Raw genomic sequence first — 23,581 nt, 5'->3', positions numbered from 1 at the left:
GCAAAAATAATCTCTGCTCACCCGATGAAGTGGGATTAGTGACATGGCTGCATGTCTAAACCGGGGACGGTTTAGACAAAGATAAATGCTGATTAGTGAGGCTGCTATCGTCAGACATCAGTTGAGCTAATTAGTCACAGGATTGCATCAAATGCCAAGTGTGGCTATACTTGACGGCAGTGCTGATACACTGCAATGAGAGCCCAAATGCGGAACGTATTTATTTTCACCCGAGCATTGCAACACAAACACAGAAACAGACAAATCATTAGGTACACCTGCACACTAAAAATGAGAGCTAAAATATGAGCTGTGTCAAAAATTCTCCTTCTGTGCAATAAAATGACAGTGAAGAACATTGGCTCGATGGGGAAAAAAACAACTTTGTTTGATTGATTTTTATGAGTGTAACAATACTTTAATTATTGTGGGGGTTATAGGAGCAGTGTACAAGAGCAAGCATTTATAAGAAGAAATTTCCTGCATTAGATTACCCATTTCCCCTCCCTCCAAAATAATTCATTTTGCAATGTATAATTTATTTTAACTAATTTGTTTGTACCTACTGTTTAAAGTACAATTTCAAATATTAATACTAATGTTAAAATTACTATTAATTAATGCATAATTCATATTCATTTATACATGTCCACATTCATATTACTATGAATCAATACATAATTCATATTTATGTATAATTATTTGTAATTATCCATCCATTTTCTGTACCGTTTATCCTAACTAGGGGTGCAGACGTGCAGGAGCCTATCCCAGCTGTCAACTGGCAGGAGGCGAGGTACACCCTGAGCTGGATGCCAGCCAATCGCAGGGCCCATAAAGACAAACAGCCGCATTCACAATCACACCTCGAGGCAATTTAGAGTATCCAATTAATGTTGCACGTTTTGGGGATATGGGAGGAAACCAGAGTGCCCAGAGGAAACCCACGCAGGCACGGGGAGAACATGCAAACTCCACAAAGGCAGGCCCGGGATTCAACCCGGGACCTCCGAACTGTGAGGCCAACACTTTACCAGCTGAACCACCATGCTGCCATATTTGCAATTATATATACAATAATTAAGTAAGTAATATTAAATAGAAAATAACTGTTAATGGTTTTTAATTTTTAATCATTGTTGTTGAATAATTTACAAAATTATTCATTTAATTGCGCAATATGTGCATACTCATATGTACACACAGCTATACAGTACAAATCAAATAGGTCGGCCCTCTTTGAGCAAAATGCTAAATGTTGTCCCCAAGCCTGATGTAGAGATGTTTCTATTAGTAAGTAAGTTTCTTTCGGCTTGTCCCTTTCAGGGTCACCACAGTGTGTCATCTCAGATGAACGCACATAAATGTTTGGCACAATTTTTACACCAGATGCCCTTCCTGACACAACCCTTCTGAGGGAGTGGAGGCCCAAGTGGGATATGAACCCACAACCCCTGGTTTACCAAACCAGTGCTCTAACCACTGAGGTACGGCGCCTGATAGGGATGTTTCGAATTTCTGTTTTAATTTACAGCAACATGCAATGCAGTTTTTATCATTTCAATTTTCACACCATTCACACCCTAATGACCATCCATCCATTTTTTGCACCGCTTATCCTTACTACGGTCTTCAGGCTCGGTACACCCTCAACTGGTCGCCAGCCAATTGCAGGGAACATACAAACAAAACCATTCACACTCATATTCACACTTTTGGGCAATTTTGAGTCTTCAATGAACAAGTAAAAAAAAAATAAAAATAAAAAAACACAAGTATTAAGAACATTAGTAAAGAATTTATGCCCCAGCTCTTCTCACTTTACTGTACAAGTGTACCTGACTACCTCGTACTGTATATACAGTAGAGTAAGGCCAGTTGTGAGCAGAATACACTGCTGTACACAATAATGTTAACTTTACATGAGAGCAGTGAACTGTATGACTACATCAAAGTGCATGATTTTTTTTTTTAATATCACAATATAATAGATAATGGCGGGAGACACTTACTGAGATTACAGTCTATCCTGATACAATCTGGTGAGAGAGAGAGTGAGATGGTGAGATTAAAAGAAGAAAAAAAAGTGGGGAGAAAATATTTCATATCCTTCAAGGTACATTCTGCAGACACGTCAGTGCTTCTCAGAGCCCACCATCCGGGGACAGCCTCGAGAGTCTAAAGCGCCTCTTTCCTCCACGCTGTGCAAAGGGCATTATGAGAAGGAAACATTTCAGCAGGTGTCGGCCGTCGAATGGAGCTGATCAATGAGCGCCCTCGTCGTTGTGAAAGAAGAGGTTGAGCCGCGGTTTGGATTTGGTATCAGCGTGTGAATTGCGGTTACCAGGACGATGCGCGCCTTGGCTATGCATCTCGCTGAGCACAACGTAAGAAGCAGATAATAAAAGCTTAAATTGGAACCAGATAAAAGTCTATGTTAGGGCCCGGAGTTAACAAGGAGCATGCATGTTGCTCATTAGGATGGCATTTATAAAAGATTCCTCCTTCAGATACACTCAGAGGACAATTCATTAGGTACCCTGAACAGCTCAATGAGAACCAAGACAAGAACTGCATTAAAACAACACAATACGATGAGTTTAACACTGTACTGTACAACAGTAATTGGTCAATATTTGTTCTTGTGCCGATCGGTCTATCCATCTACTCTATCTTTCGCTAAACTCAGCATCTAAGAGAGCTGCTATGCTCCATTTCATAGGAATATACACATTACGTGTATCATTGTGTCAATAATTTTGTTCTATTTTAAAAACAGTAAACATATTGAAAGTAAATGTAAACATTTAAGATGGCTCTCGTTTTGGATTCCAATATATATCAGATGTAACTAAGATTTGTGACCCAGGTTTAGATGTTAGGATGGAATGAGAATACATGATTATTTAGATGATTTTCTATTGCATTAGTAACTCTTTTTTATTTAATCAAGCAGACCGAGCTCCTCCTTCATTAACTCTGGCACTCCAGCTAGCCGAGATGTCTCCTCCTTGTTGTGCAGGCCTGCATGGTGCTGATGCATTTTGCAAATCAAACGCAGAGGAAAGAGGCGATTTGCACGACCTACAGCCACGCTGAACTTGTACAAACAACAAAGCAAAACACAAGTCAGATACCATTTGCCTGAGACGAAATCCACCTAATGTCTTCTAAATACGATATATAATTCACGGAGCATTGGGCTGGAAATAGACCCAGTTGCTAATTTTTGCATCTTGTGAATAATTAAGCCGATGCAGCCAAAGTGCATGACTATGTTGCATCGCGTGGCTGAGGAGTGCTCCCGAGCTGTCAACCATCACAGAGCAGTGGATGCAGAAAGCCGGAGACCACTGTTTCACTGTGTGCCATGTGTGTATATACGGTTTATGTGTGTGTCCAGTATGTTTGTTCTTCAGTAACACCCTAAACTCAGTGAAGTGACTCTAACCTAGTGAAGGGCTGCGTGTTACAATGGCCACACAGAGGTTGAAAGTGTAATATGTGAGCGTTGTGATGAATGTGGTCTCTGACTGCCTTCTCCTTGAACTGCAGACAAGCCATTGAAGGGCTGAAAGAGCTGAGAGACAGACGGCCAGATGGGACCTGACCTCTGCGTGAACTCAGAAAGAGAGACAGACGGAAAGAGAGAAGACCACAGTTGCTTGAAAAGGCAACAATCCCTTGTGTTAAGCAATTAACTGTAATCACCGTCTTAAAACACGCCACATCATGAGTGCTTTATTTTCAACGATTCCCCCAAGTTGATATACTATATTATTTAGATTGGCTTTGTGAGAGTAGCTCATATTATATAGATAAGGTGTGTCAGAAAAGTAGCAGGACTCGGGATATCTCGAATGTGAATAGTGCATTGTCTTGGTAAAGCAGCCACCAGCTGTCCTTCTACAACTATCGCCTCTTCCTGAAAACTGAACGAAGCACAAAAAGGATCTATTTAAAGACGTGCTGTTTGATCATCTGGGCCCCATTGCAAGGGAAAACTCAAAGTTCGGATTTGAAATGCACATATCTTTTCTGACACATTTTATATGCCAAATATTGTTCATCTAGCTTGTTTATACCGTCACCTCTAAAAATGAGTTTTTAATAAGTGGCTCTTACAAAAATAGTAACTGTGCAAATCAACAATTTATATACTTATTGTTTTTTTCCCCTCTAATTTAGAGTTAGGGAATTCTGGGACAAGGATTTTTAAGTCTATTTTTAAGTCATTCACTGGCAGCCTCCACAGTTAACATGGATATTTGACATCTAAAGCGTCAATGGCTGTGATCAACATTCTAAAAATATCCTTTTAGTCAAAATGTGCTGCTCATTTGGCTTATCGGGTATGGTACAACGTGTTTACAGGATGTCCACAGCATGTCATTTTTTTTTTTTTTTAAAGAATGTAATTTTAAGTGTAAGGACATTACAAAAAAACAATGCAATGATGATATCATGGCATCATCTTAAAAACACTTACTCATCATCCAATCACATCGTTCTACTGTCAGTGCTGAGCTACTCAGAGAGATGAGACGAGCATCCTTTGATGTATTACTCTTTTATCTTGGTGACATCATATCTGAGCATTCGCACAACTGCTCAGGGAATTGCAATTTGGAGTCATACGGTGAACCCTTCAGAAGCACTATCCTCTTTGTTGGTATGGCCTCCACCTCGCCCGTAAAAAAAAAAAAAAAAAAAACTGAGGAAAGTGTAATGTGCCTAGTACTGTAAAGCTAACCGTTTTCCTTACGGATGACGACAAACCTTTAATTTTATCTTTCAAGTATGAAAAAAGAATTGCATAAAAGTTAAATGAATAAGATGTGAGTTTCCACACATGCAGTGCTACTAGAAAAGTTATGAAAACATTATGATATAATCTGTGATATCTATCAACAGTTCTTTCCCCAAGACATTTTGTTTAAAATGATTGGAATGTTTCATACTTTTTTTAAACTTGAAAAAAAAAAGAGACTAAAGGGATGTGCATCTCTTTAAAAGCAACTGTAGTTGGATAGTACGAGGAAGGTAAGGGGAAAAGAGTGACAGCGGACTAATATCTAGAGATCAGCGGCTCAGTGACTCTTCCTGCAAAAAGGTCAGCTGAGATATTATCTGCCATCGTATTCTGCTGATGCGGCATTACCCAAGTTGACCGTCAGCTTGACTCGGCCCGCGTCCAGCTCCACGCGCAGAGTGTCCGCTGACTGCTGAGACGTGGTGGCCACCAGCAGCCCAAAAGCCCTCTGGGACATGAAACGCAGGGACACGTCCTCGGCCTCCGTGTGCAGCGTCCTCTGAAGCATCACCTTCAGGTACATGCTGCCATCGTAGCTCACCACTGTGGCATCTGTGCAATAGAAAACGCAACTCTTTGGGAATCACTGGCGTAGGGGACAGGGCACATATTTGCTAAATTTCATCAAAATGGAGGCCACCTCCCAGGAATTTGGAACCAATCGTTCCAGACTTTTTTTTAGCCGGGGTACACTACCTGGACTGATTGACAGCCAATCGCAGGGTATTTCCTCCCCAGTAGACTAACAACCATTGACACTCATCGTCACAGCTATGGAGAATTTAGACTTTAGATTTAATTAAATAATTTGGACGCATGGCCTGCGATTGACTGGTGACCAATTCAGGGTGTAACCCGCCTCCTGCTCGAAAACAGCTGAAATAGCCTCCATCACGTCCGTGACCCTAGTGAGGATAAGTGGAATTGAAGATGAACAAATGAATGAATGAAGACTCAAAAATGTGGGCCAGGCAAGCCAACCACTAGTCCACTGAGGTGCACCTATAACCATATGCTATTAATACATATTTCATTAGAGTATTTTATTTATTTTTGATTTCAGCTGATTGGCAGGGAGAAATCATTGAGTTAACTATTGTACAAGTGAGTAAATAAGGTTCTTTACTGCAGCGAAAGCATTTGGATTCCTCTTTTCAACGCTTAAAAAGACAACATTAATATATAATATGCATATTTCCAACACTTATATGAACCATCCATCCATGCATCCATTTTCTGTACGTTCATCCCCTCTTGTGTGTGTGTTTTTTTTTTTTTTTTTTTTTTTTGGGGGGGGGGGGGGGGGGCGTTACAAGAGCCTGTCCCAGCGGACTCTGGGCGAGAGGCAGCGTACACCCTGAACTGGTCACCAGCCAATTGCAGGGCACATATAAACGAACATTGCCTTTTAAAAGCTTATCCGTTTTACGGCATGATTTCAATTCCCATTGCAGTTTTCATCTTTTGCAGCAGATGGCAGAAAAAGCCTGAAGCATTTGTAGACAGCGGACATCTAATGCAGCAGCAATCAGATTTCTGACAAGACTCCTCGTCATCATGGAGCCATGACACAAGATTGGGTGTGTTCGAGAGGATTTTCCATACATCCCACACACTACTCTCTGTGATTTTCCTCTCTGTGAGGAAACAATCTGCTTGAAAATGAGCGATTCTTGCCTGTAAAGAAACACTCAAAAGGCTGGCAACTTCACAATACTAACCATTCTATAATAAACTTCTGAAGACCTGGAACTTCACTGCAAATTAGTTTTACAGTGAATGGCTCTGATGAACCATAATCTGCCTTTTCCTCTGTGGCCTAGACTGCCTTGTATACGTCGATTTACCAATATAACAATGTATCCATCCATTTTTTGTAGCACTTCACTCGGGTCGCAGGAGTGCTGGAGCCTATCCCAACTATCTTCGGGCAAGAGGCAGGATACACCATGAACTGGTTGCCAGTCAATCGCAGGGCACACATAAACAACTGTTCACATTCACAACTACGGGCAACTGTGCATCAACCTACCGCGTATGTTTTTGGGGATGTGGGAGGTAACCGGAGTACCCAGAGAAAACCCAGGCAAGCACGGGGACAACATGGAAACCCCACACAGACGGGAATGGGGGTAGTGGGTGGGGGATTTGAACTCTGGCCCTCAGACTTATGAAGCAGATGTACTAACCACTCGACCTAATGTAATGTCGTAGTACATTAATTAGGGAGGTGCATCGTATATTGTATTGCTGAGGCATTCAATTTATAATGCCCTTGATTGATCGTGGTGGTATTCATTATGAATTAACGAGTTCAAATTCAGAGTATTAGTATTAGTTTTCCAGTTGAAACAATGGAATAGGATCCTATTCAAACAAAAGAGCTGAGACTTTGTATTCAAATGCACCAACCGGCATTAGCGTGATTATAGCATTTAGTAAGCCCCTCCATTTTCTATGGACTTGGTCTCATTCCAGTCACGTACAAGGTGCAGCTTGTCCCACCTGACTTTGGGCGAGAGGCAGGGAACATCATAGCATTGTTTTGCAATTTTTATTATTGATTTTTGGCTTACATCTAACAGAAACTCCAAATTTAGCATCTCGAAAAATAGAGAGAGTTGAAAACATAAATTCTTGGTCGTTATTTGTTAGAGGATAAATCATTGTGTCTCTTCGAGAGGGATGAAATTGACGGCATTGTAAGGCTCCACCACTTGTTTAAAGTTGGCTTTACAACCCGAACAGCCTTTCTCATTTCTCTTTCAAACCGTTCGTCTTGAGTTTCCACAATTTCTAAAAACAACCCAGGCTAAACTGAAAATAACCCGTCTCTCGGTTGAGATGCATCACTTCAAGTTCCTTTTTTTATTTTTTTTTTTACACCAATTATTACTTTCCTAAGCTATGTCACCAAATTGAGGCATCTCAAGAGTGTTAAGGAAACAGTAAACAACAACAGCAACAAAAACAAAAACAAAAAAACACAAAACAAAACCAGAATTAGGGGAAGCAAATAGCTGAAGAATGGTTCACTGGAAATAACCCACGAGTATTTGAATTGGTGAATAGTAATTGGCAAAGGTTCACTGTGCTAAAATCAATCTCTGGGATATTATGCATTCTTTATTGGGATGAGCACATATGCTGCATTTAAGACTGCTTGTAAGTACGAATCATTCCAGTCAGTCCTGACAACATCTGACATTCGTAGCGATAGTGAAACATTAAAAAACCTAACCCTGTAGACAAATACAGTATACAGTACATATTTTAGCAGCCTAAAACATTTTAATCTGAACAAATTAATTAATGCAAAGGTTGTATAGGACTACACCTAAACACAATGTGTTCACATTAGACAAACATCCTTTGATGTCAGACCTCGTAAAATGTGAATTTTTTTTTTTTCTCATTTTCTCAGCAGTCTTGAATGCAGCATGAGAAATGCGAACCTGGTCTGAAATGTCCACGTTCTATAGATCAGATTCCACATCATCGATGCATCGATGCATCCATCCATTACTTGTCTTAGATCGGGCCCGGGTTAGCCGGCGCCTATCCAAGCTGACTTTGGGCAGGAGATGAGGTAAACCCTGGACTTGTTACCACTGAGTTTCTGGGCATATATGACAACCCAGCATTTACACCTATGGTCAATTTAGAGTATTCGGATAAGATAGCATGAATGTTTTTGAAATGTGCGAGGATGCTGAAGTACACAAAGAAAACCCACACAGGGATGGGAATAAAATGTTAGCCTCACACAGGAGCAACAGAGCAGAGGTTTGAACCCAGAACCTCAGAGCTGTGATGCAGCTCGCATGATCAAATGATCAGAAATCAACCAAGTCAGTAACAAATGGGCATCTAGATTATTTTCCTCTACATGGAAATGTTTTACCATATGAGAGGTCTAGGTTTTAAGTGATGGTCTTTTTTCCTGTACATATTTATTTAATGCCACTTTCCAACTGGGTGATGAATAAAATAGACTTCAAAGTGTGATAAAAGCTTTGTAGCGGTATTTTTTGCTCACTTATTCATCTATTCATCCTCTCTCAGAGGCAGGTACCTTTCTCACAGTTGGGCCCCAGGTAGCCGGTTCCATTACAGTCGCAAATGTGTCGGTTCCACCCCTCCTTGCAGTGCCCGCCATTGGCGCACGTGTCTCGGCCACACCTGACATGAGTCTCCCTGGTGCACAGGCTGCTGACGCCCGCGGCGCCCTGAACCTCGCTCAGCCTCCACAGGTTGCGACTCTGGCCGTCAATAAAGAGGTCTCGGACGCAGCCCACGTAGCCGAACCCCAGGGCGGCGGTCCACACCTCTGGAGGGAGCATGAGACCTTGGCGGTCGTCGGGCAGACCACCCAGATACATGTCCCCGTCCAGGTCTAGGATCTCGCTGCCCTCGTTGGCGGAAAACGGGATGCTCTTGCTGTTCACCGAAATAAAGCCTGCAGGGATGGAAACGCTGCGGATGAGTCAACTTCCACTTATGCAACGTTTTACATGTGGGAAATAACGACAGGTGTGTGTGGGCTGCGGTAAGCAAGAAAGAAACGTGGGATTGAGGAAGTGGGCACTTGTCTTTGCTCTTTTTTTCTCAAGTGTAAATAAAGAAACTGTTCTTTCAGGCCTCAAGAGAATGCACATTGAATATTGCTCTCAGATGTGATGAAGTTGTAATGATTACATTTGGAATTTGACTGAACTGGATGCAGTGAGAAATACATGTATAGTACATAGACACACACATACTGTATATATAATATGGAAACAAACCTATTAGGTATTCCGCTGTATCAATGTCAACAAGGGGATAAAGAAGTTAATTGTACTTTAGTGGACAAATACTGGAAGTGCATTAAATAGTTCTGCCTGTCACTACACGTCACTGGCCTGGAAAGATCAACAAAGAAACATTATCTATAATGAGTGCTTTTTTTTGTACCAATTGGACGAAATGGGAATTTGGCTGGGACAGGCACCGGAACCTACGTGACTCTTGTGAGGATAACGGGCTGAAATAACGGATGGACACCTGATGAACTATTACGGCCCACGATGGTTGGGAATCACTGCGATATGATGATAGCACGCACACTTTACAGGCCATAACTCTAAATACACAAAGCAATACGAGTGCATCTTCAAAGATTATGCTCAATTTTGACTCAGTCAGTAAATATTAGTTGATACTGTTGTTTTTCTTTTTTAAATTGTGGTTGTAGATTGCAGTAGTGTACCATTGTAATGCATCTTATTGAGAACACTTTCAAGTATTTTGGTTGGCTCATTTAACTTCATCAGGGCTGCAAAGTACAAGACACTGCTTAGTATTTACAGTAATAATCTCTAAACCACTGAAAATTACTAAATGACAACTAATATAACTAAGATGAACGTGGTATCTCTCAGTGACAGGTTCAAAACTGAGCATTGTTTTTATGTAGGCCTCATTCTTTTTCTGATGTTGACACTCACTTTTACAGGTTGAGTTATTACCCAGGTCATGGAGCATACATTATTAAATATATATATTCTTCCAAGGATAGTGACTGATTTCTTTCAGGACACTCCACACATCCAGTAAAAAAAAAAATACAGTCTAGGCAATCATATTCAATTTGAATAACATTTCCTGTGAGGATGCAGGTCAGCTGCTGTCAAGTTACAAACCAATAATGATGCGGTCCTGTTTGTGTGTGCGTGTGTTTTTAAATATCTCTGTCAAATGAAATGTCACCTGAATGCTCAAATTAAGAAAACCTTGTGGCTATAGCTGATGCTGACGAAGATGTACCTTTTCATCAGTTTCGCAAATTGCACCAACTGCATATCACCACCTCGTTCAAACTGGCCATTTGTAAAACGATTTGACAAAAAATGTCAAACACATTATGGCAGCTAAAAATATCGGCGTAATTAAAAATCCCACTGCATATGCATGCATGTTTCACTGCAGTGGGGGGAAAAAAATGGCAAGGGCACGACGCGGTGACTGTATCCGAGCTGGCATATGGTGACTTCACAGCTTGGGAATCCTTGTATGCGGCTGCTAAGAGCAGAGAAACACAGTAACAAAAGTAGACAGAGAGCCACTCCTGCCTCCTCACATACACATGATTTTATTTTTTTTCACCCTTACCATTGCGCCCTTTCCTCTGAAAGTCCACATGGCACCACTGGCCGTCATCAAGCCTCTTGTTGCTGGCTTTCATTTTGATGCTGCCAGAGCCCATATCCATGACAAGGTAGAGGAAACCATCCAGCAGCTCTATGGCAAAGAAGTCGGCACGGGGCTTGCTCTCCGGCAACGCCCCCAGCAGGCTGCCGTGGCTGAACAGCAGCAGACCGCTGGGCTCACTGGTGCGAAAGTCCAGCGATATGGTGCCTGTCTTCTTTGTGTTCCACCTGGGCAGTGTCAGGTAGGCAGACGGCGTGTCAAAGGTGACCGGCTCCAGGGCCTCCACGCTCTCGCAGCTGAACGTCAAGTCGCCGTGGATACTTATTTTTGCATCCTGCTGCTCAGCCAGCCGTGACAGCTCCAGTCGGAATTCATTATTCTTGTAGACCACCTGATAAATGAGGGAGATGCCATGGTGAGGTGACAGCTGCGTAAGGCAATCCGTCCGGCGCTAAAAGTTGAAATATTACTCAGCAATGAAGACAACACACACACATGCTTGGAAATGCAAGGATACCATTCAGTGCCACTCTGAACATTTAAAGAATCGTACGACTCAAAAAGGTCTTGGTTTCCCAACCAGTTTGTCTTTCCCGACCTTTAGTGAACCAAGCAGCATGATTTTTGTTCTTCTTCTTCAAAAAAAAAATCTAACGGCACCAAATAAAAATGCCATTAAGTTGGTGCCTTTAAACTGTTGTGTCAATTTATGCGCATTAACTCACGATCTGAAGAAAGGGTCAAGAATGTTCCTGTGAGTATAGCTATATTCTGTCTGCATGTGTTACTCCACCGTTTGGATTTTAAAACTGAGACTCCGATGCTATTCAGTGGGCTGTCTATAGCGTTATGGCCTGATTTGCTCGAATTAAGCTTGTGGAGTTTCCTTAGCCAATGGTAATGTGGTTGTTTTATACACACAAAGTGTAATTGTCTTTGTGGTATGTTTTGTTTGATACTAAAAATCAATTAGTAGTGGCACTTGACAGCCTAAAGCCTCTTTTAAAGACTTGCTCACTACATGCCTAACCACTGCTTGTGAAGTGAAGTGAGTTGTTTGACGCCAGTTAGTGCTCGTGTCTCAAAGTGGAAATGTGACGACTTGTATTTCCAGAAAATGATGACGGAATGAAGATGATACTGCTTCAATTGAAACACAAATGTACTTTTTCAGTGTAAGTGTGTGTGTGTGTATGTGCGCATTTTTATATTCTGTTGTAGGAATGGCGGATACTGAGGTTAAATATGTACAGTACCTTCTGCTAGCTAGTGGATGAACATTGAATTGCCCTGCCTCTTGCCATACTGTAGGTTACTGGCATAAGTAGATAAACAAAGACAGATTATTCTTATTAAAATAATTATTTTTGGACCAATTTCGTGAAATTGGATGATTTCCCACCGCAAACCTGATATTCGCTAATCCTACACTAATGTGTTGCAGCACAGTGGTTTGTCATCCCCGTTTTATATATATATATATATACACAGTATGAAAGACATAACGGGTAAATCTCACAATACAAACACTCATTGGACATAACGTTAGATACCCAAGCACAATATACGGTAATGTGATTTAAAACAATTTTTATACATACAGTACAAAAGACAATAGACCACTGAAGATAATACTGCCAGCCTTTGAGTGGGCAATCAATTCATTCATCAATTTGTAATTATTTTTAATTCTGAGAAATATTATACATGGGTTGTGAAACTACACCACCACTACTACAACGACGACAACGACTACTACAACTCCTACTGAACTTATTATGAGGCCTGTGTGAGTATTCAGTTGCTGATTTAAGGATGCACACTGGGTTTCTGAGTCAAATAAGAAGTAGTCAGTAAGCAAAGTAAGTTCAATACTGTATCAGTTTACATTGTAAAGATTTATTTCTTTTAAAAAAAGAGGACAGAAGAAAAGAAAAGCAGAAAATATGTGCTTGTACTTTTCAAGGTCATCACAATTTGATTGTCCCGAATCAAATGTGAGCATTTATAAGCATGGCTGAGCTCATAACCCACAACGTGGTTGATTTCTGTGCAGTCCCCTCACAAATTTGTGCTATTTATATTATAATAAGTACTACCAGGAAACCGATATAAAGTATTTACAAAATATACCGTGCCTGTGTAAAATTAAAGTCAATTTAACAACACGTTCTTCATGAAAGAACACATTATTTTAGCGCCATCCATGTAACTTCCTCTTGTGTTGTTGTTGTATTGTGGCTCGGCCTCATCAATATGCACAGCAGGGCACAAAAAAATAAAGCTTGTCTCATTTCACCCGCAGCCCGATGTGTTATCTGCCACATCACTGTGCCACCAGTCAGTGCCGGAGGTGACACACCACACTGCACACAGGACTTACAGGCCGGCTCAAAGGGGATATGAGCCAATATCACACTTCACACTGCCTCGCTGTAACTAATTAAGCACTGAAATCAGATGGTAAAACTGACCATTTGAAAATGAGTGAAAGGCCAAGTTCTTTTTTTTTTTTTTTTTTTTTTAAATTTAATAGGAACAAATAGGGGGTTTATTAGCAGAGCATTTCCAGGTCAGTCTTGCTCGTAAAAAGAGTGATCAAGAAAATGACGAAATGTTACATACGCGCAAGGTCAACTCAACGGCAAAGTCATTTTAGTTGTCAAAGACCGTATGTTGTGTTTTCTCTGCTCTGTCTTAAAGTACAAGTTGAGCATCTGAAATTAGAGGACAATTTTAAGTTAAACAATTGCTCCAAATGATCAATGAATTATCAAAATTGTTGATTAATTTGACAGTTGTTTATTCATGATTCATTGCTGCTCTTGTAGTAAAAAAAAAAAAAAAGAATGTGTAAAATATTTAGAAGCTTTATAATGGAAAATTTTCCAACATTAGAATGAATTGAGTCCCATAATGTGAGAGAGACATTTTCTTTGAAGTCTTAAAATCAAACAGCTAGTATGTCAGGGCTATTGTTTCAGCACCCTGAGTCCAGCCAATGGTGTGTGTGTGTGTGTGCGTTGTTTACTTCCAATCTACAATAAACATTCACTTACAAACTGCGCTCACTCTCCTCTCTGCATCTGAGTCCATCTCACATCTTGAATCTTGACATAGAAAAGATTATGCTAACAAATCCTAGATAAATTATTGAGTAAATCATTGAGTAGTTTTCCGAGAGCCTGCCAGGAGCCCATCCGTTCAACCATTTTAGCACTTGCCCTCATTAAAGTTGCGGGTGAAATGGAGCCTAAAGCCTGGATCAGGTTTTCATGTTGGTGCTATGTCAGACTACAGCCTTAAAATCTTGCTGTATCTTGGTCAAACACTGGCAACACTACATACCATTTGTTACGATATCACTGTATCCTGTATTTTATGATCACTGGGTGTTTATCTTGTCAAATCAAACAGTATGCAAAAGCAGACCCAGAAAACACCAGATTTACCTGTTACCATGGCAAAAAAACAAACGAACAATCCTACAACGTGTATTGTTGGAGAGTTGTTGTTGAAATGTCACAATATCTAGAATATTTCTCAAAAATCATACAGTGAAGAAAATAATGATTTATATGTGTGATACAGCTGCAAGTAAGTATTTGGACACCTGTCCATCAGCTAGAATTCTGACCCTCAAACACCTGTTAGTCCGCCTTTAAAAGTCCACCTCCACTCCATGTATTATCCCGAATCAGATGCTCCTGTGTGAGGTCGTTAGCTGCATAAAAACACCTGTCCACCCCATACAATCAGTAAGACTCAAACTTGTAACATGGCCAAGACCAAAGAGCCATCCAAAGACAACAGAGACAAAATTGTACAACTCCAAACGGCTGGAAAGGCCTTAGGAGAAATTGCCAAGCAACTTGGTGAAAAAAGGTCCACTGTTGGAGCAATCATGAGAAAATGGAAGAAGCTAAACATGACAATCAATCTCAATCGGTGCGGAGCCCCATACAAGAAGTCTCAATGATCCTTAGAAAGGTGAGGAATCAGCCCATGACTACATGACAGGACTTGGTCAATGGCCTGAAAATAGCTGGGACCACTGTTTCCAAGGTGACTGTTGGTCATACACTAACACGTCATGGTTGGAAATCATGCACTGCACAGAAGGTTCCCCTGCTTAAACCAGCGCATGTCAAGGCCCGTCTTGAGTTTGTCAGTGACCATTTGGATGATACAGAGGAGTCATGGGAGAAGGTTTTGTGGTCAGATGAGACCAAATTGGAACTATTTGGTTATAATTCCACTAACGGTGTTTGGAGGAAGACAAATGATGAGTTACATCCCAAGAACACCATCCCTTCTGTGAAGCATGAGGGTGGCAGCATCATGCTTTCGGGGTGTTTTTCTGCACATGGGACAGGACGACTGCACTGTATTAAGGAGATGACGACCGCGGCCATGTATTGTGAGATTTTGAGGAACAACCTCTTTCCCTCAGTCAGAGCATTGAAGATGGGTCGTGGTTGGGTCTTTCAACATAACAATGACCCGAAGCACACAGCCAGGAAAATCAAGGAGTTGCTCCGTAAGAAGCATATCAAGGTTCTGGCGAGGCCTAGCAAGTCTCCAGACCTAAACCTAATAGAAAATATTTGGGGGGAGCTAAAACTCTGTGTTTCTCAGCGACGACAGCCCAGAAACCTGTCTGATCTTGAGAAGATCTATGTGGAGGAGTGGGCCAAAATCCCTCTTGCAGTGTGTGCAAATCTGGTGAACAACTACAGGAAACGTTTGACCTCTGCAATTGTAAACAAAGGCTACTGTACCAAATATTAACATTGGTTTTCTCAGGTGTTCAAATACTTATTTGCAGCTGTATCACAAAACTAAATCATTAAAAACATCATACATTGTGATTTCTGGATTTTTATTTTTAGATTTTCTCGCTCGCAGTGGACATCCACCTACAATGAAATTTTCAGACCCCTCCATGATTTCTAAGTGGGAACTTGCAATATAGCAGGGTGTTCAAATGCTTATTTTCTTCACTGTATATCCTAGACTATCGTAAGGCCAATTCACTGGTCGCGGATTATGTCACACTACAATAAATTGTGTCAGTTTTGACCTGGGAAATCAGCAACAATAGAAAATAATTAGATAGAAATAGACTAATTAGAAGGTTAAAATCCTGAAATAGATCTAGACATAATCCAACTGACCTTGGACTGGTCACGTGCCAATCGCAGACCAAATTATATCTACATTACAAACATTCAGTCACATTTAAACCAATGGATGATTTCAAAGATTTAAAATTGTAAAAAAGACAACGTAAGAAGAAAAAGAACGCGCAAACTTCACATAAAGGTCAGAACAGAGATGCAAAAAGAGGACCTCTTGACACATGAACACCTGCAGTGTCACCTTTCGAGAAAACATACCTACCACAGCACACTCCAAAAGCAACGTGAACAGGCTGCAACAGTAAAAGCTATATTTTTCCACAACCCAAAATGGCTATATTATCAATATTTTTTATAAACAACCAAACAACTTTTTTTCTTTGTTTAAACTGCAATATGTTTTGTACAAAATTCTACTAAATTCTCATGCAAACAGCATCCCAAATAGCAATTTATGTCGGATCATTATCTAAATAGGCTACCGATGGGTGCATTTTATTAGAGTTGAAATATTATATCATGTGGCAGAGAAAATGATGTGACTAGCAACCAGTGGGTGTAAAGTAGAAACGATGCCATTAACAGGCGACGAATCAGATGTGTCACTCCATGACAAAAAAGGGCAAAAAAAAAAAAAAAAAAAGAAATAACTATCATCCAAGTACACAATTAAATCCATTATGTCAATTATGGATAGTGATTCTTTTAGTGGTGTTATTGGAATGGAAAACTAGAACGTGATTATGAGGACCACAAGGGCATTTGGTTACAAATTAAAAAAAACAAAAGCTGAAGCACGAGATGAATCGATGCTAAGGATGTAATGTTGGATCTCCTGGGGTATTGTTGACCTCTCAGATGGCGACCCCACAGATAAACGTCTGTACTTGCTTGGTGCTGCGCTTGATGCAATTGTCTCAAAGTGGCTTTTATTTTCCCTTTCAGCTGATGAACTTGATAGCCTCCGTTATCATCGTTTAAGAGATCCATCACGGACCGTGCTCTGTCTTTTCAATGACACCAGACATTTATCTCCTTAAAAAATGTCCTTTGTGGCTTTAAACGACATATTTTAGTCAGTGATTACTTTTAGTTCCCGCAGGGATTAAGACGAATGTAAACGTGTCACTTATTTGCTTTCAGCACGCGGTCCGTCGGTCTCGTTGCGAAAGCTCCAAGACCGGCTGACCCGTCTCTGAACCTCTCTTCTGCATTTCCTGGCAGGCTGATCCCATTTGATCAGCTTTGCCTCGTCCACCACTCGCCCTCATTAGTGGGGCTTTTTTTTCTTACTCCCGTTTGTCATCCCATCTTCACGGTAGTGATGCACATCGCGTCCTGCCAGCGAGCTTTCAACGCGCTCTACATTGGCACATCAGCAACGCGGGCCCCAAACACCACCACCAGCCATGCCGCCCACAGAGTGGAGGTTGCAGTAATGCCGGGACAATAACCTGCCCAAAAATAACATCTCATCTTCATTTCAGAGCCTTCACGCTGCAGAGTTAATATGGAATAGCAAATCATCCAGCGCCTGTGCTTGAAAATGATGTTATATCCTCATCTGAAACCAATACAAACATTTAAATTGTAGCAAATCGGAGTGACAATATTGAATGGGGAAAATGTTCTATATTGCCATTAGGGAGAAGCTGAAGTATTTTAAAGCCGGGATGGCATGCGCTCATGGGACATTTAATAAGGTACACCTGAAAAAGATGGACAGTGGCAACAGTTCTATTTTTGTCAAGTCAACAACACTTAGCTTGACAATGTTAGAGAGGTTTATGTAACCGTATGTTTAATGGTGTGTTTATAATTTGCAGGGTTGTACAGCACCGCGTTGTCGCTAATATTACAGTATATCCCTCTAATCTAGCTCATTAACTATTAACCACAACAACACATATATTAGAGGCAATATTTTCATGACAGCGCCAATTAAACATTTTTGCCTTTGTACAGGTAAAAGGTCCTTCGATAAGATCTCACTAGATTTAAATTGAAAGACTAGTTAGTAGTGGTAAAAATGTTTCCATCCGACTAATTTTAGGTGGCAGCATGACATAGCAGATTCCAGGAATGACGCCGAAGACGGGTTAAGCAACTAAAGATTTGTAGTTGACTACAATATCAAGTTCATTGATGATGTCATTGATATTTTTTTTGCACAGTAAAGCACTCCGCTACCTGTTTTGCACCAGAGTACAGCTTCACACCGACATATTTCGACGGACCCACACAGAAACAAATTTAAAAAATATATTACAAATCCAAATCATCATTACGCTCAATGGTTTAATTAGTAGACAGTATTAATCTTATCTTGTGTTCCCTACAATAGTGTGCTGAAAGATGGGACATTGTAGCAAATGTCCAAAGAGTAATTAAGCACATTTCTTTTTCTCTGTTTCTATTTTACTTGTGCTTTTATTTTGATGATATGCTTGCATATTTTGCAGCTGACTGCTCTCGATATCGTTTTGGGTAAAATATTTCCACATATTTGTAGCATAGCATATTACAGCTGTATAGTATACGCCATACTGCGACAAATGTTGTGACACAGTGTTGTAAAGGGATAAGAGAGAGATTAGTCAACTGTAAGCTTTTCACGTCGATGCAGAGTCGTAAAGTTGACTTATCGATTGGTGGACTCATCACTTAAACACCTACTCAGTAGTTACATTTTATGCAGATTTTGACTGTTGTACATTTACTGTCAATGAATTGACCCTATCGTTACAAGGTGCTGAGACTATATAATGTTAGCTCAGGTTTAGCTGGCATAAGGCGTTGCAAATGGAGGCTGTTGGGAATGTTTTCCATCTTTGAGCAAGGGAATAATGGGGCACCAAACTATGCTGCTTTTTCTTTCTGTATTTGAATAGGAAAACTTGCCCAAGTGGAGAAAGGGTCAAGTCTCACACAGCCAGGAATCTTTGCACCAGGTTTGGTAGACTTCTCATATAAGCCTTTAGTCTGATTTAAACCACACAATATGAAATTGTCTTTTTATGCCAAGCTCTCCGTCTCATATGCTGTCGCCTGTGTTAAATCTCTCCACGTTATTTGGTGTATGAATTCTGTGCAGCATTTAATTCGGATTAGCTGTTTGTTCTATGCAGTGCTTCAGTGGGAAGCGAAGAGAGAGACAAACAAAAACTTTATTGCCTCGTATGCCAAAAAAAGAAAAATAAAATGCACTTAAATGGTGGATCTAAACACACTGGTTTCAATTGGGAGTTGTCTAAAATAACATTGCCACTACTTCAATTTTAAACATTTTTACGTGACTGCTTTTCCTATTAAAATTTTGTACGACACACCTGAAATCGGGCATTAACAGATTGTGTGCTGCTCTACACCTGACAGAAGCCTAATGCACAAGTACACGATGTTAACATGCACCGTAGAGATAATCAAAGTGACAGGAGCAGGCCACAGTATTATAGAAAGATTAAAAAAGAGGACAAGTGCAGGGATGAGATCCTGGGGTGAACACACGAAGATGGAGGCATTACTTATGTATACGGTACTGGTGATACTCTCTTCCCAAGGAATTCCCACAGGATTCTAGAACTACGTCATGCAGCCTCTCTGCTAAGTGTTTCTCCTTGAAACACCCTTTTACAGCCCAGTCAGTAATAATGTGAAGGCAAAATTTCCATATATGGAGAATGCCCTCAATGTAAAGGAAGAGGGTTGGCTAGGATTTTAAGTGATCCGCAGCGGTCGGACGGGACTCACGTCTTTGAGGCAGCCCATGAAGTTGTTGCTGACTGGTGAGCCGGGCAGGTCAGCGGTGTCCACGCTGCCTCCGATGTAGAACAGGTCATCAGAACCTAGCATGGTGTAGTCTTCTTGAGTGTAGCCTGTGGTAGTCAGTATCCCGTCCACCACAATTGTAACCTAGAAAGATTTTAGAAGAACGGTGAAGTGATTTAAAATTTTTTTTAGACGGAATCAAAACCATTATAAGGCACACTTGAAAAATGGTGGACCTCTCTTCTTTATTGCACAGGAAACGTTTCGGACTCAATCGAAATCAAAATGTGTGATAGGGAGACCAAATAAAAAAGTTTCATAAATAGTTTTACCTCGTCCACACTCTTTAAACACATTTAAACATGTTAAAACCCACTTTTTGCACACTGTGTTAATGTATTTAAACACAAAAAACATACATTGAAAGCATAAAATGTATAGAGAACACTGTTCATAACGTAATATCTCCATAAAGCATGATTTGTATAAATTGTTAGTGTTTATTATTTATTTGAATTTATTTTATTTGAATTTATTTTATTTTTATTTTATTATTTTTATTTATTATTATTATTGTTTTACTACATTATAAGGAAACATCCCCAACATGAGGACCACTATTTGCATGGTTATTGGTCGCTTCTTTTTTTATATTAAATTGTCGCTAGCGGAGTCGTAAAAGTTGCTGACGATGTCGCTAAGTCTGGAGATACAAGTCATTTCGCTTGCTCGATAGATCGCACAGTCCACGCACATCCACGTTGAAATAATAGCACTGCATATTTTATGTTTTATACAGGCTGCGCGGGCCGGTCCGAGGCCATGGATGGGCTGGATGTAGTCCGCAGGCTGTATTTTGTCCCAGTATACTCTAAATTGACCATAGATGTGAACCTGAATGCTCGTCTGATGAAAAGTGCCCGTCGGTCGATTGACTGGCGACCAGTCCAGGACGTGGCCAATCTCTCACCCAAAATCAGCTTTAATGGGTTCAATGTCATACTGCCCTTGACCAAGCCCAATATAGACTGGAAGTAGGGCAATAAATCAATTTTAAATGTTTTCATCATAATTAGTATTTTTCTTAATTGAGACAAATCAATCTCTCTAATTTGAGATACTGGGTGCATTGGTTAAAGTGCTATTTCAGTTTTGCTTTTGTTCAATATCGAATTACTTAGGTATAGATGTTTTTCCTCACTTGCTGGGAGAATTCATATGGTTCATTCCCTGATAATAGCTTAATGTTAGATCTGGGAAGCCATTACAGGAAAAACAGTCTTGATAGTGTCACTAATCTCTGCTGATTCCCATTTCTAATGCCAGTAAAGTCAGTACACCACAAACGTTTCTTCAAATCATAGATTGGCACCCAAAGCAAAGTGGATGCTGCTCAACTTGGAAAACTCAATTAATTTGCGTTAAAGAATAGTGAAATGGCGAACTTAATTAGAGATTCTGCCCACTGGCAGAGATCCCCCAAAAATGTCGTTGTATCAGTCACATCACAAGAGACAGAGGAGATGAATTGTAAAACAGTGAAGCAAGGGAAAAGATGGATATGCTTGTTGCCATGACGATATGCCAACTGGGAACATGAAATTCTTCGCAGATGGAAACCATTCCAACTGCATGACAAGAAATTAAAACAATTACAATTAAAATACGTGGTAGGAATTTCCTAATGCATCTCATGAAAGGTCAAATTTAAAACTAATCATTTTATACATTTAGACTACATATTTATAAACAATTGCAGAGTTTAAGGGAGCAGCGTCTGCATCTCTCAGCGCCATATGAATTAAAGCTGTCTGCCAGCGTTCAGGTTTAATGGTCGAGTGATTTATAATTCCTCACGGATAATTATCATTTTGATTAGGTGACTTCGAAGTGATAAAGGGCCTCTTTAAAATTTGGGCATCGCAATTTAGCTTCTTTCTTCTTCTTCTTCTTTTTTTTTTAAACAAAATGAATTTCTAGAGTTGATTTCACTGGATAGCAACATTCAATGATTCACGCAGGCCGTTTTACACATTCAAACCACTTGTTTACAATTTTATGCGGTATTTCTTTCTGTAGATATCCGCTCTCATGGAAAGCTAGAGGATAAAAGTCAAAGTAGTAATGGGAGATGTTGAGGTGTCAGGTCCTGCTGGCCATTCTCTTGTCGTGACACATATTGATTTTTTTTTTTTTTGTCCATCTTGTGGCAAAACCTTTAGTATCTTTAGCTTTGACTCTTTGAAAATAGGAGGCTTAGCTTTGGCTTGAGTGATAGTGCGCATCAAATAAAAGCCTTTTATGTCTCGAAATTGATAAATGTAGTTCTCGTTTATACCTAGCAGATCTTTCCCCCACCAGAGCCTGAGGTGCCCTTTTTAAAAAAATGTGGGCCGACAACTGTTCATGCCGATTCCACAAAACATAGCATTTTTTTTGACTGACTATAGTAAATAAGCCAAACTCTAAGCCAACGCTGAGTGAGTTATGTTATCATTCAGATGACAGCAAAAATCATCCATCCATTCACTTTCTAAAGTACTGTACTTGCACTCGTTAGGGTCATGTTGGACCTGGACCCTATCCCAGCTGACGATGGGTGCAAGGAATCACATACGTGAGGTGCCAGCTAACTCCACATAATATAGTATATAAATCCACCATTTACACTCAGATATACCTATGAAAAATTCAAACTTCAGTTACCTAACGCACGTTGTTTCGGGAATGTGAAAGGAACTTAACAGAGATTCAAAGCCGAAATCTTGAGCTGCGATGTTGTGGTCTTCATTTTAATGATCTCCCTGAGATACCATGACCATAGTGATATGACGCGCTACACTGTGCTTGGCAACTTGTTGAACAGGAAATGTTGATGACACGTTTTCACGGTATAAAGTGTCTTCACCATGCAGAGTGCTCCTCGCATCATCCAGGGGTGAAAAACAAAAAAGTGGGCATCAATCAGGCAGGGGTTTATCACATCCACCAGCAGTCTAAAACCACAGAGGAAGTCAGGAACCTGAAATGGCGTGGACACGGTGACCATGATGACATCCCATCCAAAATCTCTTCCACAAACCTCGGACCCCAGGTCCGTGTGTTTGTGGCATCAGTGGCGTGCTTCTATGATCCATGTGCATCAGCCATGGTGTCCAGAATCTGTGCTGGCAGAAAGCTGAGCCCTGCACCTGGATCGATCAAAAGGCATTGGCCAAACAAGGTGTTGGTGACAAACAACAGCTTGCAATCTTGGCCGGCACTCATGGATCGCCAGCTCTGGTGTTTCCCTTGACCGCAAAACCACATGGCTTGTGACATTCGTTGGCTTTAGCTTCATACCTGGCATGAGAGTAGCATAACCCAGTGTTGCGTTGGTAGCCGACAAACACTGTCACTGTGATAACTAACGTTAGACTTCTCTGGGACTGAGGGCGAGGTGCCCTTAGTGGGGAAGCAGTGTATGGACAAACTGCGATAGGTTAGTGAGGAAAAACCTTTCTGGATCAATCACAGAGCATGGCCATCTTTGGTTGAGGAGAGAGGGACACTGGCGTGCTGCATATCGGCGCTGGAAGCTGATGCAAGATGTGGGTAAACAGGAATGAGGGCTTAGGAGAGCTCAGCACAGAGGCAGCAAGTGGTCTTCTCTTCTCGGTGTCTGATA

At 40.7% G+C, this 23,581-nt stretch overlaps 1 protein-coding gene across 8 annotated transcripts in view; it reads right to left on the bottom strand.

Moving 5' to 3' along the window:
- nrxn2a (neurexin 2a) overlaps positions 1-23,581 on the bottom strand; it is a 160,988-nt gene that overhangs the window by 81,414 nt on the left and 55,993 nt on the right. For 5 of the 8 annotated variants that reach the window (XR_009792612.1, XM_061804446.1, XM_061804453.1 and 2 more), the window contains 5 exons: positions 19,897-20,058; positions 10,967-11,396; positions 8,889-9,272; positions 5,162-5,365; positions 2,013-2,039 (listed from right to left, as the gene is read on the bottom strand). Coding sequence is in view for 7 of the 8 variants with exons in the window: in XM_061804446.1 (XP_061660430.1) it covers positions 2,013-2,039; positions 5,162-5,365; positions 8,889-9,272; positions 10,967-11,396; positions 19,897-20,058 (1,207 nt within the window). In the remaining variant the exon portion in view is untranslated. The remainder of the gene's footprint in view (positions 1-2,012; positions 2,040-5,161; positions 5,366-8,888; positions 9,273-10,966; positions 11,397-19,896; positions 20,059-23,581) is intronic. The other 3 variants (XM_061804448.1, XM_061804451.1, XM_061804449.1) reach the window with 2 other exon arrangements.

This window comes from Syngnathoides biaculeatus, chromosome 18, assembly GCF_019802595.1.
Source record: "Syngnathoides biaculeatus isolate LvHL_M chromosome 18, ASM1980259v1, whole genome shotgun sequence".
Taxonomy (NCBI): domain Eukaryota; kingdom Metazoa; phylum Chordata; class Actinopteri; order Syngnathiformes; family Syngnathidae; genus Syngnathoides; species Syngnathoides biaculeatus.
The sequence above is the reverse complement of the archived record's forward strand: the minus strand, read 5'-3'. Positions and strand labels throughout refer to the sequence as shown.